The sequence below is a fragment of the Oncorhynchus mykiss genome, chromosome 24 (assembly GCF_057628025.1).
Source record: "Oncorhynchus mykiss isolate SJ-2025 chromosome 24, ASM5762802v1, whole genome shotgun sequence".
NCBI lineage: Eukaryota > Metazoa > Chordata > Actinopteri > Salmoniformes > Salmonidae > Oncorhynchus > Oncorhynchus mykiss.
In genome coordinates, this window is record NC_143045.1 from 18,979,262 (window position 1) to 18,995,511 (window position 16,250).

Here is a 16,250-nt window from a genome sequence, read left to right on the forward strand (position 1 = left end):
GGCAGAGATGGGACACTCTAGTCCTTATGAGTGACTCATACAAAACAGGATCAATTACATCAAAAGCGTTTAGGCTTTGCCAAACCAATCTGTGAGCCCAGAGGTGGTTAGTAGGATTTCCATTACAGATTGAAAAATCAAGAGAAGTAACGGGGTTAGAAACAGTAAAATCACATTTTCTGAAGTCTTATCAGTCAACGTTGAAGTGTTTGCTGAAAAATAAGAGAGGAATCGGGGGCATTCGGCATTCGGCCAGCTTGAGTGGAGAGTGAAAAAATAGATAGGCCCCATGCTCTGCGTTGACTGTGTTAATACTGCAGTGAACGAAGGCAGAGAGAGAGACTGTTAAGAAATGGTTTATTTTCTCACCACCGTCACTACTGGTTTGGGGAGGACGGGTGTCGGCTTGCGGTGAGGGGGCTGTGGGCCCCTGTGCTGGTGCCTCTGGTTGTGGTGTTTCTATAGTGAAGGCAGAACTCAGGTCCCCAGGAGCCTCAGCCCAGTTCCGGGCCTTGGTGCTGGAGTGAAACTGGGCCGAGACTGTAGCTCTGTAAGGGGCCAGGGTCCTCTGGGACTTAAAGCTAACCTGGGCCTTCTTTTGAGCCGTTAAATCACACGAGGATAACAGTTTCTCTTCCAGGGACGGGCCTAGAGAGGTGGGTGAGGAGGAACATAGCTGCTTGATATCCCAACCATTCATACTGCCTGTTTCTTAGTTATATTGAATTTAGATTTCACAGAAACTGACCATCATTGCTTTACAGCTGTCATTCAGTGTGCAAATTTAAACTCAGGGACACTGTAAGAGTGTAGAACTGTAGTGCATCAGCAGCTTCACACATTACATGACAAATATGTTCAACTTTGCACCTAGGTGGAGCTTCTGGCCGCTTACTGAATGCTACAGATAGGCTAGCCTATCAGTTTCTAGGTCGATGGCACTAGCAGCATATCAAAGAGCTAGAGTAGGGGAGTCAAATTCAATTTGCCCCGGGGGCCCGCATTCGGTCTTCAGCGAGGTCCACAGGGCCGCACTGAAAATGTGTTATAATTTGCAAAAAATAGTCCTCTATCCATCGTTTTTTGAATTTTCGATGCTCTCTGACAGTCTAGCTTTCATTTTTAGTGATTATTAGCGAGCAGGACACAGACAAGAAACTGTATGAATGTAGGTTCATTATCATTTCTACAGTGTTTCAATTTGGTTTCAGTCATTTTAAAATATGTTTTATAATAACCACCTGCAGGCCGGATTGGACCCCTTGCGGGCCGGATCCGGCCGTATGTTTGACCATTTTTTTGCTACAGTATGTATCTACCACCTAATTGGCTTATTATAGATGGGAGACAAGTAGGTCATTAACTCCTTAAAGGATTGGAGACAGACGTGTGCGTACCAGCTCTCAGCTGGCATGTGTCCTCTGTAGGCCTTCTCCGTACAGAGAACACAGGGAATGATCGAGGAGATTACAAGGCAGGGGACACAAAGAGCCCGGCTGCATCTCAAAGAGAACCCTCTTCCGCTGCCTATTCCACTAGGGAATAGGGTGCCATTTGGGATGCTGCCTAAGTCTCCTGTCCTCCTGGTGTGTTTACTGTCTGTCAGAGTCTTCCATCTCTTCCTCACTGGCTTATCAGGGCATCTGCCAGCCAGAGTGAGCACTAACAGTCCCAGCCCATACTGGATGGTACAAATACATGAGCCACTGGGAGTATTTTACTAAATGTCAGTAACACAGAACTGGTTGTTGGGTACGGCACTCACATGGTTTACTTTCTATTGTGCATTAACTTAAAGGCTTAAGTAATCTGACCATCTGTCGTACCGTCTGTATGCTTACACACAGTAAACTGACTACAAGCCGAGTCTGACGCTAGAGGGTTTTCAACACCACGATGCGGTACGGCCTATCGTCGCATCAGCAGCACTGGTGATAACTTCCAAACTGTGTTATTGGTTGATTATGAACACTGACTTATGAGGTTGATGCAAACAAAAAAACTGTTACCTTGAAATGCAGATTGAGAGCTGGAGTTTCCAGTAGAGTGTTGGGTGGCAGTAGGAATGGACACAGAGGCAGGGAGGGACTGGGAGAAGGATCTCTGACCAGGACCTGGGTCTAAAGACTGGGGATGGGCCTGGGAGGAGGGGGGGAAGGAGGATCTCTGACCAGGACCTGGGTCTAAAGACTGGGGATGGACCTGGAAGGAGGGGGGGGAGGAGGTTCTCTGACTACGAACTGGGTCTAAAGACTGGGGATGGACCTGGGAGGAGGAGGAAGGGAAGGAGGAAGAGGCATCTACGGGCCCCTGCATAAAGTCACTAAACTTGTCATCATCAAAAGCAGGGGGGGGGGAGTGAGAGGTGACAGAAGAGTGGGATGGCGATGAGTCTGTAAAAATGGAGGAAGACAACACAGGCTACGATGACGGGAGGTGGACACAGTGCACAGTGCTATAGCAGTGACACATAAAGGCTATTTGGTGCAGGATCAGAAAACGTACCATGGATTCTTAAGCAAATTACTGTTGAATATGTTCATCATATGAATGAATAAATATGATAATGTCCATAGTTAATATGAACTAAGGATGTCAGATCAATTAATACTAAATAAATACGGTGGTTAGTTTGATGTTTGCTAAAAGACATATTTTTGTAATGCACAAGATAAGGACAGTGAGACACACAGTAGGTCAAGTTGAAGATCTAAAACAAAGTGAAACGTGACAGAGAAACAGAAGATTATGTTGCTCTCTTAGTATGCTAGAATCTTTGTGAGACACAGAGGCAGATACAAGCTGCTCTGTCCTTTGCAACAGCTGCTGTCACATAGGTTGATAGCCAGCCTGTTTGTCTGTCTGCCTGTCTCGTCTGTCTGTCTGTCTGCCTACACCCCAGAGGCAGCCTTATCAATCTCGGGGGAGGCTGTTCAGTCAGGCAGCAGGGGAGTGGAGCTGTGTCCTGACTCCTGGAAGACAGATACGGAGGAAACACAGAGTGAAGGACAATGACTGTACTGATGGGTGTACCTGGCTTCTTGGGGTGTGAGGATGGCGTGGGGTGCATCTTAGCGTCTCTGCTGAACCCGTCCAGGTTGCCTTTGATGGCCTCCAGCGCGTCGTCCCGACTCGCCCCCATCTGTCCCTGTGGATGGGAAAAAGCAGGGCTCAGGAGGGGAGTGTATCTAGAATGACAGCATTGAAGCATCCTAAATTGCGCCCCATGTGTCTTTATCACACTGTGGGAACTAGGCAGGACTGAGGCAGCAGCCAGGCATGATGATGATGTGGCTCACCTTGGGTTTGACGCTGCTCAGCAGCCTCAGCTTCTGTTTCTGCTCCTCAAACTGCCTCCTCTTCCTGTCCTCCTCCAGCATCCGCTGCTGCTGCTCCAGACGCTTCCTACACAACATAACACACAGAGAGCATACAGCTAACACACACACTGACCACATAGACAGACAGAACAACATGTAGAGAGAAAGAGAGACTCTTACTGGTGTTCCTCAGCCATCTGTTTTTGCATGTCGGCAGTGTACTGGGGCCCGGGACCCCTCATGCCCATGAACTGCGGCTGGCCCATGAACTGCATCCCAGGGGCCTGCATCCCCATGGCCATCCCACCCTGCACAGAACACACACGCACGCACACAAAGCGGAGGTCTCGTTAGCATTCATAGCATTCCTTTCATGCATTATTATCACAGTGCAATGTCAGGAAACCAATGCCTTTCTAAGTTGTTTTAACACAGAAATCACTACATAAGCACGATTAGACTGGAAATAATGTGTGCTATTAACAATATGCAACACAGAGGTCCTAACATTTCAGCAGTGAATGGAGGAAAAGTTGTCATTTGATAAAAGAAAGAGCAAAGAGACAGAAATAAAGGCAGGGGATTTGGTGAGGATGAGGCAATGCCCTGCAAAGTGCTCCTTCTTCTAAATGTTTAGCCTGAATGAAAGAGAGATAAAGGCAGAGGATTTGGTGAGGATGAGGCAATGCCCTGCAAAGTGCTCCTTCTTCTAAATGTCTAGCCTGAATGAGAGCGGTAGCTTGAGGCAGTCTGCTCTCTTATAAAGAGCAGCATTACAGGAGAGATTGTCTTGCCCTTCTTCTTCTTTTGGCTTATTTAATACCTCAGAGGACCAAAGAGACAGCAATGTAAAACAGAATACCTTTCACTCTAGGGTAATGAAAGGAATATGTTGTGGCCATTGCATTCAAATACACACACCCGTGCACGCACACACAACACACCTGCATAGGCATGGCACCAGGAGGCATCTGGACTCCGAAGTTCATTCCCATCATCCCTTGCATGTTGGGCTGCATTTGGACTTGGACCATACCAGGGAAACCCTGCTGTTGTTGTTGCTGCTGTATGGGCATCATGCCTGGATGAAAACACACCACACATGTACAGTCAACCACAAGCACTACAAAAGGCTACACTGACAAAGGTCTGTTGCAAACCATAAAGATGACATGTAGTAACTAAAGCGTGAACATGTACTGTCAAGGAGGACAATATAAGTAGAGTTGGCCCAACTGGAATGGAGTGTGTTATTGGACATAGACTAGATGTACATTGTGCAGTGAATTATTATTGCAAACACATTTCCTGGACAGGGAAGAGTAAACAGAAGCTCAGCAACAACCCAATCTGTTTTGCCTGTGTGAGTGGAGTGCTGTAACAGCTCAGAGCAAAACAGAGGAGTATTAGGGAATAGAACTAGAGAGAGTGTGTTTGTTTGCACAGATGCTCTGGCTGACAGTCCTCCTGGAGCCTCCACATGATTTACCATATAACGCCCCAACCAGGCTGAATAATGGGTTATGGATCATCCAAACAAAGTGCTGCATGCATTCTGATGCGTATTTGCTGAAACATCTAAGGACCCCTAACACAGCCACTGACACAAGTGTGTGTGTGTGTGTGTGTGTGTGTGTGTGTGTGTGTGTGCGTGCGTTTTATGTTTTTGCACGATATTCCAAATGCCTGTATCGCAAGAAGAGGTTCTATGATTTTTCGTGTTTATAAGCTTGTTCTCATGTTGTATTTTTAGTCTCCTCTCTTTCACTCCTCTGTGCTGTGTGCACCTTCCCCATTTACACCAGAGATCTGTATAGCTTTTCAAATTATATGCTTTTTATGTCTCAACTACTCAAATTGTGCAATGAGCAGACACTACTAAAACGAGATGATCAATGAAAATTGATTCTGGAAAATGAATGCTCAGGTTGTCGCAACGCGGCATTGGAACCACGTACCGCTAGCAGCATTTTAGCCAACGACTGTTATACTATCTGTCTAGTCTGTGTTTTATAGATGTGCAATAAGCATAACACAGAAATAAGGTAGACCAGTTGATTTCAACATCAGAACAAAGTGGAAAGGCTAGCATGCTGTTCAAACAGTTGGAGACAGACAGAAGGGTGAGTTCATAACAATTCCACTGTTCAACTTTGTTAGCTAGCAAATAGATTCAAGTTGGCTAAACTTGAAATATAAAGATTAGCTGGCTCATCACTAGCACGAGGGCTTGAGAGGTTGTTGATGAGACCTGTGTTCATTCTCTATAGGCTAATACCTGCTACAAGAAGTCAGTCATTATTGGTCAATACGCATTGTGTATATTCTAGTTAAATTTGTAACCAAAAATTGCATTTTCATAGACAGACATGAAAGCCAGAAAAGTGATTATTGCAACAAAAAGCAAGTTAAACTATTTAAATCAAATAAATGTAATTATTAGAGGGTCTTATGCTTGTGGAAGGATTATATTTAGTCCTGAATTCATTAGAGTATTGCTGACTGTTTTAAATGCAGTGTATTTTACCTTTAAATTGTACAACAATGCTTACTTAGAGACAAAAATGATTTTGTAAATCAAGATATATCTTGTGAATTGCCCAGCCCTAGTTTGTTTATGAAGAGTGTCATTGTAAACTCAACAAACACCCTATACATAACACAGCTACAACATAAGCTACATAATACCAGAGAGTTGTCATGGGTAATGACCAACGCTTAGTATTGTTAAGTCATCAAGGTCAATTCCAGAGCTTACTATCACAATGTGAGATGATCAAATATCCCAATTACCTAATAAACTATTACAAACAGATAGGCCCTAGGTTTAAGTCCTATGTATTGTATTTGACTGATGTTGTTGATAGCGCAGACTGCACCTCTGAACTGACTTTACTCTGATGAACATCATTATGAGTTATTGATTAGGCCTATTTACTGAATCCAAAAACGTCTCAAGAAACCAGGGCACATAAGAGAGTGAAGTGCCCGGGGAGATTTGGAAAAGTAGCGCTGACTGACAGGGCGCGTCACAAATGGCACACTATTCCCTATATAGTGCACTACTGGTCAAAAGTACTGCACTAAATAGGGAATAGGGTGCCATGTGGGACGTAGCGTGCAGGATGACTCACCTTGTGGCGGTCCCAGGCCCCCTCCAACAGGATAAATAAAACTGCAGGAGGGAAGGAAAAACACAGGTCAATAACACAGCTAGAGACTAGCCTAAAGGGAAGACTAATGGAGAACATTTAGCCTGAAATCATTCAACTCTCTCACAATAGGCTATCGCATAAAAGTAGGAAAGATTGGACTAGTCATCAAAAACCATTCAGCAAATGGATCATTATCAGTTCACACCAATAATTTGTCAGACTTTAAACAATGTGACACAATAGCTATCATTTTAACAAAGGAGTCATCATTCACATCACAAAGAATTAGCAAAACTGGAGATTGGATATGATTTCCTTACAATGGCATGGAGAGAAAGTAAAACAATAAACATGCTGTATGGTGATGTGGCAATACCTAGCCTCCCTTTTTCTGTTCCGTCTTTATATTTTGGACACTTTTCTGTTCGGTTAGGCAGCCTGGACTTGAATCCAGTGTGGCCCTTATTGTTCTAGCTCACTGCTTTCCAGGGAATGCATGAATAAATATTGCATTGACCGCGAACACTAAACCTGACAGGCAGGAAGAAAAATCTATCCAATAACCCTTTGCTGTTGCTCGGAAGAACATTTATCGATCAGGGAATGAGCTCCTCTGAAAACAGTCGTTCTGGAATGCTTCTCCAAGCATATCCATGCTCTGTCATTTCCCATAGTGGTAAAGTAATAACAGCTAGACAAAGATTTTAAGGGAATGCACGTCAGTGGTCGTTTCATGTGCCGTAATTGATGGAGAATCTGTCTAGATCGGGACACGGCAGGGAAATGGAGACAAGAGCAGGAATCTATAGAAACGTATTTATCTATAGAAACACAAAAGACAGACTAGATTCTAAGAACAGACCGTGTCAGAGAACTAGGTAAGAGAGAGGGATAACGAGTCAACAAGGCCAGCTTGGAACTTTGATGCAGTCTGCTTCTTGTCTGACTCCTCCTCTCACTAGCTCTATGGTCCTACTGATGCTGGAGGAGAAAAGAGATGGATGAGGATGCAAGCAGTCAGCTTTAGTCTACCTGCTGCCCATCATAACACCTGAACATCCAGAGAGACTACTAATACCCAGGTAAGCCCACTAGAAGTCCATCCTACAGAGCAGTACACTGGACCTTAGAGCTTCACTTTACAACTGCCATTTCAGGCAAATCCATCAATCCATCCAGATAGCACTTGCAAGCTGTTTTTTATCCATCTTGTCAAAATAATCCTTTCCCAGAGGTACCAAAATGCCATACGAGACAAAAAACTATGTTTTTCTATTTTAGGATGCCAGAATCATATAATTATAATTTGAAAAGAAAACAGTATTCCTTTGTTTACAAATTGAATAATACAATGCATTAACAATACCAGGATCCTTTCCCATAACCTGGGCTTGATGTGGAGTGAGACATTCTGGCTCACATCTGTTCTCCCTCAGATTTAGCCTGTAGCTTTACAGAGCTTTCATAGCAGTGCTATGCTACGCAACCACAGCAAATGAAACCCCCTGGAACAACAGTGCAGATTAACCCAGAATGAGATCAGCAGTGCCAGTGATACCAGCTGTGGGCTCTGTATAGGCCATTGCATTGTACAAGGCCTGTGTTCATTGATACAACCAACATTGTTGGGCTAATATAAGGCTTGGGCCGTGTCACATGCATAAAGGTGCTTCTACCACAGTAACTAGCCTACCAGATCCATGTGTATCATTAGACCTAACGTGCTTTCTCCTTTTCACTCTGGTAACGAATTTAAACAAAAGTACTGATCTTTTAACATCAATGAACTCCTCATATGAGCCTTAAATGATGTAATGCATCCATCTACTGCAATGTGCACTGACTGCACTGCAACCTAATGTAAACCATACTTCTGCAAGTCTTTCACTCTTTTGGCATTTTGGACATAATGAATAAATAAAGTGCATACTGAAAGTCTGGAAGCACCAGCACCAGTCATGTACCCTCCCAAAGACTGATTAAACAGCTCGGCTTTAATATGATACTTAACTATGAACCTATTAAATAACACTTAACCCTGTCTTGAGCAATTCATCCGAGTACAATTTCTCAGTCTCACCCATCAAAGCACTTTAACTGAAGATGAATGCTACACATAGCTGAGCTTTTCCCACAAGCTCAACACAACTCCAAACTGTAGCTAGTACCTGTTGCTACAGTACAGCTCTCCTATCGCAACTCCCTATAGGCCTCATTTAGATGTTTTACTTAACCTTTTTGGGATAGGGGGCAGCACATCACTTTTGGATGAATAGCGTGCCCAGAGTGAACTGCCTCCTACTCTGTCCCAGATGCTAATATATGCATATTATTATTAGTATTGGATAGAAAACACTCTAAAGTTTCTAAAACTGTCTGAATGATGTCTGTGAGTATAACAGAACTCATATGGCAGGCAAAAACCTGAGAAAAATCCAACCAGGAAGTGACACATCTAAGGTTTGTAGTCTTTCAAAGCTTTGCCTACCAAGTACACATTGAGATATGGATGATGTCAACTGTCTTTTGAAATTTGAATGAGGATTCTACTATAAAGGAGGGGCTCATGAGACCTGTTTGAGTCTGGCATAGTGCCTCGGTCTCATGGCGCGCGCTCCTGACAGAGTTACCTCGTGTTCCTGTGCATTTTCTGAAGACAGGAATTCTCCGGTTGGAACATTATTGATGTTTTATGTTAAAAACATCCTAACGATTGATTCCATACATCGTTTGACATGTTTCTAAAGGACTGTAGTGGAACTTTTTGAGTTTTTGTCTGGATGAAATGCTCGCGCCTCATGAAGATGGATTACTGGGCTGAACACGCTAACAACAAGTGGCTATTTGGACATAAATAATGGAACTTCATGGAACACATCAGTCATTTATTGTCGAACTGGGATTCCTGGGAGTGCCTTCTGATGAAGATCATCAAAGGTAAGTGAATATTTATGGTGTTGTTTCTAACTTTGTTGATTCCAAAATGGTGGCTTTTACTCTGGCTGTTTTGGGTTCTGAGCGCCGTTCTCAGATTATAACGTTTTTTTGAAATCTGACACAGCGGTTGCATTAAGGAAAAGTCTATCTTTAATTCTGTGAATAACACTAGTATCTTTTATCAATGTTTATTATGAGTATTTCTGCTAAAATCACTGGATGTTTTAGAATCAAAACATTACTGCACATAACACGCCAATGTAAACAGAGATTTTTGGATATAAATATGCACATTATCGAACAAAACATACATGTATTGTGTAACATGATGTCCTATGACTGTCATCTGATGAAGATCATCAAAGGCTAGTGATTCATTTGATCTATATTTCTGCTTTTTGTGACTCCTATCTTTGGCTGGGAAAATGGCTGTGTGTTTTTGTGACTTGCCTCTGACCTAACATAATCATTTGTTGTGCTTTAGCTGTAAAGCATTTTTGAAATTGGACGCGATGGGTAGATTAACAAGATGTTTATCTTTCATTTGCTGTATAGGACTTGTTAATGTGTGAAAGTTACATATTTCTAAAACATATTTTTGAATTTCGCACACTGCCTTTTCAGCGGAATGTTGTCAAGCGCTAGAAAGGTTAATTAACATTTATTTAACTAGGCAAGTCAGTTAAGAACAAAATCTTATTTACAATGACAGCTTACCCCAGCCAAACACAGGCCAATTGTATGCCACCCTATGGGACTCCCAATCACGGCCAGTTGTTACTGGATTAGAACCAGGAACCAGTCTGTCGTGACGCCTCTAGCACTGAGATGCAGTGCCTTAGACAGCTGCGCCACTCGGGAGCCCAAAGCAGAGTGCTAGTCCCATGTTGTGAGACTTTCTGGTCAAAAGTAGTGCATTACATAGGTAATAGGGTGCCATTTGTGACACATCCTCAGAGTGCTATGCCAGGCAGCAGGGCCCGTGAAGAGTAGACTCACGCCTCTGGCTACTGTTGACAGCCTGGGATCAGGATGTTTCTCATTAATTTCAGGCTAGGTTGCCAGCACAGCGCCTGCCTGCCTGCTCCCCGTCCCTGGTTCAGTGTGTAACATTGTCATCAAGTAGTATGTCCACCACATCGCAGAGCCTTCACCACACACTAACACAGTCACACACACCCAGCAGAGCTATGCATAGCTAGCCCCGGTCACGTTCGCTGATCTGAGACCACTAGCCAGCCCGTTGGGTGTAGACAGCTTACTAATAGAGAAGGGGGAGAGGCCTGAATAATACCAATAGAACCAGAAAAACATTATTCTCTACAGATCTTAGCTTTCAATATAGATGAGTTCAGTTGGGAGTTTGTACAGCTGCTCAGCACTCTAAATCAGCACTTCACCTATATCTGACCCCCACCAATGGTCTTAAAGTACACCAATGCCAGGACAAGAAATGTCTCCAGAACGTTTGTTAGTCAGAGACAAACATCACCTGTTATTTTCAATGAGACCATATATGAGATAGGCTACTCTTGCCAATCTAATCTGTAGGCCCAGCCTAATCTAAAGCTATTTGGTTTCCCCAGCATCAGTATCCGTATCACCTGGCTGGTCGGGTCCATAGGCACGTTGCAGGCAGACATTCATTATTCACACCGCTCAGCTCAGGCCCAAGCTGCTGATGAAAAAGTCATGAGGATAGCCTTTTCAAGTCTAATGTAGGACGAGCTGCTGCTTCACCAATATCAACAGGCTCATGCAGGACTGAAGACTTTACTAAATATTCACCATTTCTCATAGACCTCTACATCAATCGCTAAAAACTGAGAGGAGATTTAAAGCAAAGGCTTTATTTCACTACAGCAGCTCAGGTTTAACACGATAACCGCCTGGCCTTTCAGCCTATAAGTACCCACTAGAGAAAGTTGAGAACGTTGCCGGCCATCCTCTTTAGCATAATCATCAGATTCACATCAACCCACAAGGTGCGCAAACATAAGCACCTAGACTTGATAAACAGCGCATAAACCATTGTAAAGCATGAATTGCATTAATAAATACTTGTGGAAATATATTGATGTAAAAATATAACAATTCAAAAAAACATTAGCCTAAAGTACATTTTCGACATATTAATATTCTAACAGTCTAATAAATACATTTCATATAATGCTATCGGAAGAATAAGAATGTGGTTGTTCATAAAGGTCTTAGGTCACATTAGAAAACTAAAAAACTATTATTTCAAAAGAACATAATAGCATTTTCATTCGTTTATGTTACTTTAGGCTCTAAGAAAAAAACGAAAAACCACTAGTTCAAGTCCATCACAAAGGACTCCATTATAATTTTCGTTTTGGTAGGTCAAAAGAAACATTGTGGAAATAAGAAAAATAAATAAATAAAATTAAACAGAATAGAATATTTGACATGTTACTAGTCTTTGCTTAGTAGCCAGAACAATGTTGCCATGCGAGTGGTCATGTGCTGAACGCATGGACAGCGCAAATATTCTTGGAAAAAGTCAAATTTGTAAATAGTGCTGTATCTCTTGAATTGAGAGTAATTTGACAAAGGTGAGTATACAGTGCATTGCGAAAGTATTCGGCCCCCTTGAACTTTGCGACCTTTTGCCACATTTCAGGCTTCAAACATAAAGATATAAAACTGTATTTTTTTGTGAAGAATCAACAACAAGTGGGACACAATCATGAAGTGGAACGACATTTATTGGATATTTCAAACTTTTTTAACAAATCAAAAACTGAAAAATTGGGCGTGCAAAATTATTCAGCCCCTTTACTTTCAGTGCAGCAAACTCTCTCCAGAAGTTCAGTGAGGATCTCTGAATGATCCAATGTTGACCTAAATGACTAATGATGATAAATACAATCCACCTGTGTGTAATCAAGTCTCCGTATAAATGCACCTGCACTGTGATAGTCTCAGAGGTCCGTCAAAAGCGCAGAGAGCATCATGAAGAACAAGGAACACACCAGGCAGGTCCGAGATACTGTTGTGAAGAAGTTTAAAGCCGGATTTGGATACAAAAAGATTTCCCAAGCTTTAAACATCCCAAGGAGCACTGTGCAAGCGATAATATTGAAATGGAAGGAGTATCAGACCACTGCAAATCTACCAAGACCTGGCCGTCCCTCTAAACTTTCAGCTCATACAAGGAGAAGACTGATCAGAGATGCAGCCAAGAGGCCCATGATCACTCTGGATGAACTGCAGAGATCTACAGCTGAGGTGGGAGACTCTGTCCATAGGACAACAATCAGTCGTATATTGCACAAATCTGGCCTTTATGGAAGAGTGGCAAGAAGAAAGCCATTTCTTAAAGATATCCATAAAAAGTGTTGTTTAAAGTTTGCCACAAGCCACCTGGGAGACACACCAAACATGTGGAAGAAGGTGCTCTGGTCAGATGAAACCAAAATTGAACTTTTTGGCAACAATGCAAAACGTTATGTTTGGCGTAAAAGCAACACAGCTGAACACACCATCCCCACTGTCAAACATGGTTTGGGCCATCATGGTTTGGGCCTGCTATTCTTCAGCAGGGACAGGGAAGATGGTTAAAATTGATGGGAAGATGGATGGAGCCAAATACAGGACCATTCTGGAAGAAAACCTGATGGAGTCTGCAAAAGACCTGAGACTGGGACGGAGATTTGTCTTCCAACAAGACAATGATCCAAAACATAAAGCAAAATCTACAATGGAATGGTTCAAAAATAAACATATCCAGGTGTTAGAATGGCCAAGTCAAAGTCCAGACCTGAATCCAATCGAGAATCTGTGGAAAGAACTGAAAACTGCTGTTCACAAATGCTCTCCATCCAACCTCACTGAGCTCGAGCTGTTTTGCAAGGAGGAATGGGAAAAAATGTCAGTCTCTCGATGTGCAAAACTGATAGAGACATACCCCAAGCGACTTACAGCTGTAATCACAGCAAAAGGTGGCGCTACAAAGTATTAACTTAAGGGGGCTGAATAATTTTGCACGCCCAATTTTTCAGTTTTTGATTTGTTAAAAAAGTTTGAAATATCCAATAAATGTCGTTCCACTTCATGATTGTGTCCCACTTGTTATTGATTCTTCACAAAAAAATACAGTTTTATATCTTTATGTTTGAAGCCTGAAATGTGGCAAAAGGTCCCAAAGTTCAAGGGGGCCGAATACTTTCGCAAGGCACTGTAGATATAGACATCAAAACATGTTACCTGCATGTGACTCTGAAGGAGGATTTGATAGTGATCCTCCTTTCCTTGCTTCTGGCTGACTGGCATCGTTTGTTTCCCCTTGCTCATCCACTTGGATAGTCAATTATATGTTTTGCATTATTCTAAAGGCCTGATGCAACACGTAGCATGTTTTCATTTCCAGTACAATAAATGTGATTAGTAATAGAGTTATAGTAAATAAAACAGTCAGTTGACAGCTTGTTTTAACAAAGTAAAACGTAAAAGAGAATGGTATGAATCCGCAAGGCGTGCGGTCAAATTATTAACGGTGATAAAAAGGCCTAACACAAACTCATCATTATACTATTGTTGTTCTAAATTAAATCAGCCTCATCATTCAGTTGGGCCAAACTTACATTTGATTGTTAAGTAATTTGCACAATTATATCCCATTCATCCATTTGGCATTCAATCAGTGGGTTGGCATTGTTTGCTTCCCTTTGCTCATCAACTCAGAGTCAAGGATATGTTTTTCATTATTCTAAAGGCCAGCTGCAACGACGTAGCATGTTTTTGTTTCCTTTACAATACATTTGATTAGTAATAGAGTTGTAGTAAATAAAACAGTCCTGTAACAGCTTATTTTTTACAAAGTAAATATAAAAGAAAATAATATCAACCCGCAAGGAGTCTGGTCAAGTGATTTGCTATAAACATAAGCATCAACGCTGATTTAAATTCAATTGTGAAGTAATGTGCACAATTACCATTCATTCAGTGAGACTCATTAACGCCTGGCTGGGTAACAACGTTCTACAGCGCATTGTCTCGTGGGTTAAGTTGGAAATAGGTGGGGTATAAAACGGGGGGAAAGTCTCTAAATACTTTTCTGTTTGTGATTTAAAAATCCTAACAAATGAGCAATGTAAAATAGAAACATTTAGGAAAAGTTAGGGAAGGCTCAGGACCTTGCATTCCTTTTGGGCCAATTTGTTTAATTTACAAAATCAAACGTCAGTGGCCGTTGGCCTATAGCGGTTCTATTGTTCTACACGACTGGTAGATCTGACTGACTGAACTACAATAGTTGTATTATAATGACATCAGACCAGAAGCAAAGATCAGAAAAGCAAAAGTATTTTTAGTCTAAGCAGAGAGGATTTATCTTTCATGGGGGCAAAAACGAGATCTAGGTTATATGCATGTGTGTTGAGATCATGATCAAGCCTAGATTTGGCCACTGAAAGAATGAGGGCATGGCAGCTTGCTTCATGATGTCATCCAACACCTGATCAGACATCAGCTTAGTCCAGGAAGATACACCATGGCAGCACAGGTTAGCTGCTTTAGTGCTTGAATGATTAGGGGATAACATCTTATGGGATATTAGCATGATTTGACCTCAGTTTTTTACAAGTTCCCAGTTGTCTTGAAAGCACCAACACCATTGAAGGAGGTTGGGGAGAATGTGTGCAGTGTGGATACTCTGACGTAACGTTAGTTGCTACCGTCCTTATTAGCTCGGGCTATGTTAGCTCGCTAGCTAGTCAGCTCAATCCAACAACCTAAAGATGACAGTGTGTTGAGGTATCGAATCCTCTTAGCCTGCCAATCCATACCTGGACTGTTCGCACAAGCAACTAGCGTTAGCTAGCAAACAACATCTGACAACTCAGCTGATCTAGCTACTCGCTAACGTTAGCTGGATGGCTAGTTAGCTAACTACAATACTGTGCTGCAAATACGCTTTATATAAACTATAACACATTATTTGTTATTATTATTCGACAGACAGCAAAGATGTGACAATACATCTAACCGTTAGCACTTCCCTAAAAAGCTGCATTCCTATGATATCTAGCTAACTTAGGCATCTAGCATTATTAGCTGTATGGCTAGCCTGCCTCGCCTAACGTATTGCAACGCTCATTCTTCACTCGCTATTCCGTGTGTAAATTTAAACCGCAGCTGTCAAGTGCAGAATATCGTAAGACAAATAATTGACTCGTTTCTTAAATATTTATACAGACAGAAAATAAGTACCTGCCACCTCCCCCAGATCCTGGCCGTAACGCCATCTTGATAACATTGGTCTGTGACAGAAAGATGTCGTCGGCAGTGACCGTGTGTGACGGATCTTCCGGGTCACTGTTGTTTCTCCTCCACAAGATGTCACTGTGGTGCTTCTGTCAAACTCACTAAAATATTTGGCATTGCGTCCATGGAACATGATGCCAAGGCTCTTGGAAAGTTTACAGTAAATATGTCAATTGTGTACCTGTCTTGATTATATGAAGAAGATGCTTCTCATATCACAAGACAAACCTTTCAAATAGTCCCACATTTCTAAGGTATTTTTGATTTTAGATAAATAAAATATTAATTAACATCACTAAGTCAATGCTGATGATTAATTTCCCTGGGTCTTCCATATCACTGACATTAAACCCCTATCCTGGGCTGGATAGAATTAAACCTGCCTCTGCAAGGTTTGCAAAATGTGTGTTTTACATAAATACTGTCAGTTCAACACATGCATCGATCATGGTGTTTTTTCAGTCCCTCAAACACTCTGATATTATTTGATGACATGGGAAAAGTTATCTTCGTGGATAGGCCTACTGCAACATTGACTTGACCCCTCATT

At 42.1% G+C, this 16,250-nt stretch overlaps 1 protein-coding gene across 39 annotated transcripts in view; it reads right to left on the bottom strand.

The window, feature by feature from the left end:
- LOC110503920 (synergin gamma) overlaps positions 1-15,775 on the bottom strand; it is a 43,635-nt gene extending 27,860 nt beyond the window's left edge. For 12 of the 39 annotated variants that reach the window (XM_090218572.1, XM_090218571.1, XM_090218568.1 and 9 more), the window contains exons 1-7: positions 15,647-15,774; positions 6,455-6,495; positions 4,265-4,401; positions 3,501-3,628; positions 3,300-3,405; positions 3,034-3,148; positions 2,010-2,393 (exon numbers count right to left, since the gene is read on the bottom strand). In XM_090218572.1, the coding sequence (XP_090074698.1) occupies positions 2,010-2,393; positions 3,034-3,148; positions 3,300-3,405; positions 3,501-3,628; positions 4,265-4,401; positions 6,455-6,495; positions 15,647-15,681 (946 nt within the window). In that variant the 5' untranslated portion in view covers positions 15,682-15,774. Of the gene's footprint in view, positions 1-369; positions 649-2,009; positions 2,394-3,033; positions 3,149-3,299; positions 3,406-3,500; positions 3,629-4,264; positions 4,402-6,454; positions 6,496-15,646 lie in introns of all 39 variants that reach the window. The other 27 variants (XM_090218583.1, XM_090218582.1, XM_090218579.1 and 24 more) reach the window with 3 other exon arrangements.
- Positions 15,776-16,250: the final 475 nt, after the last annotated feature.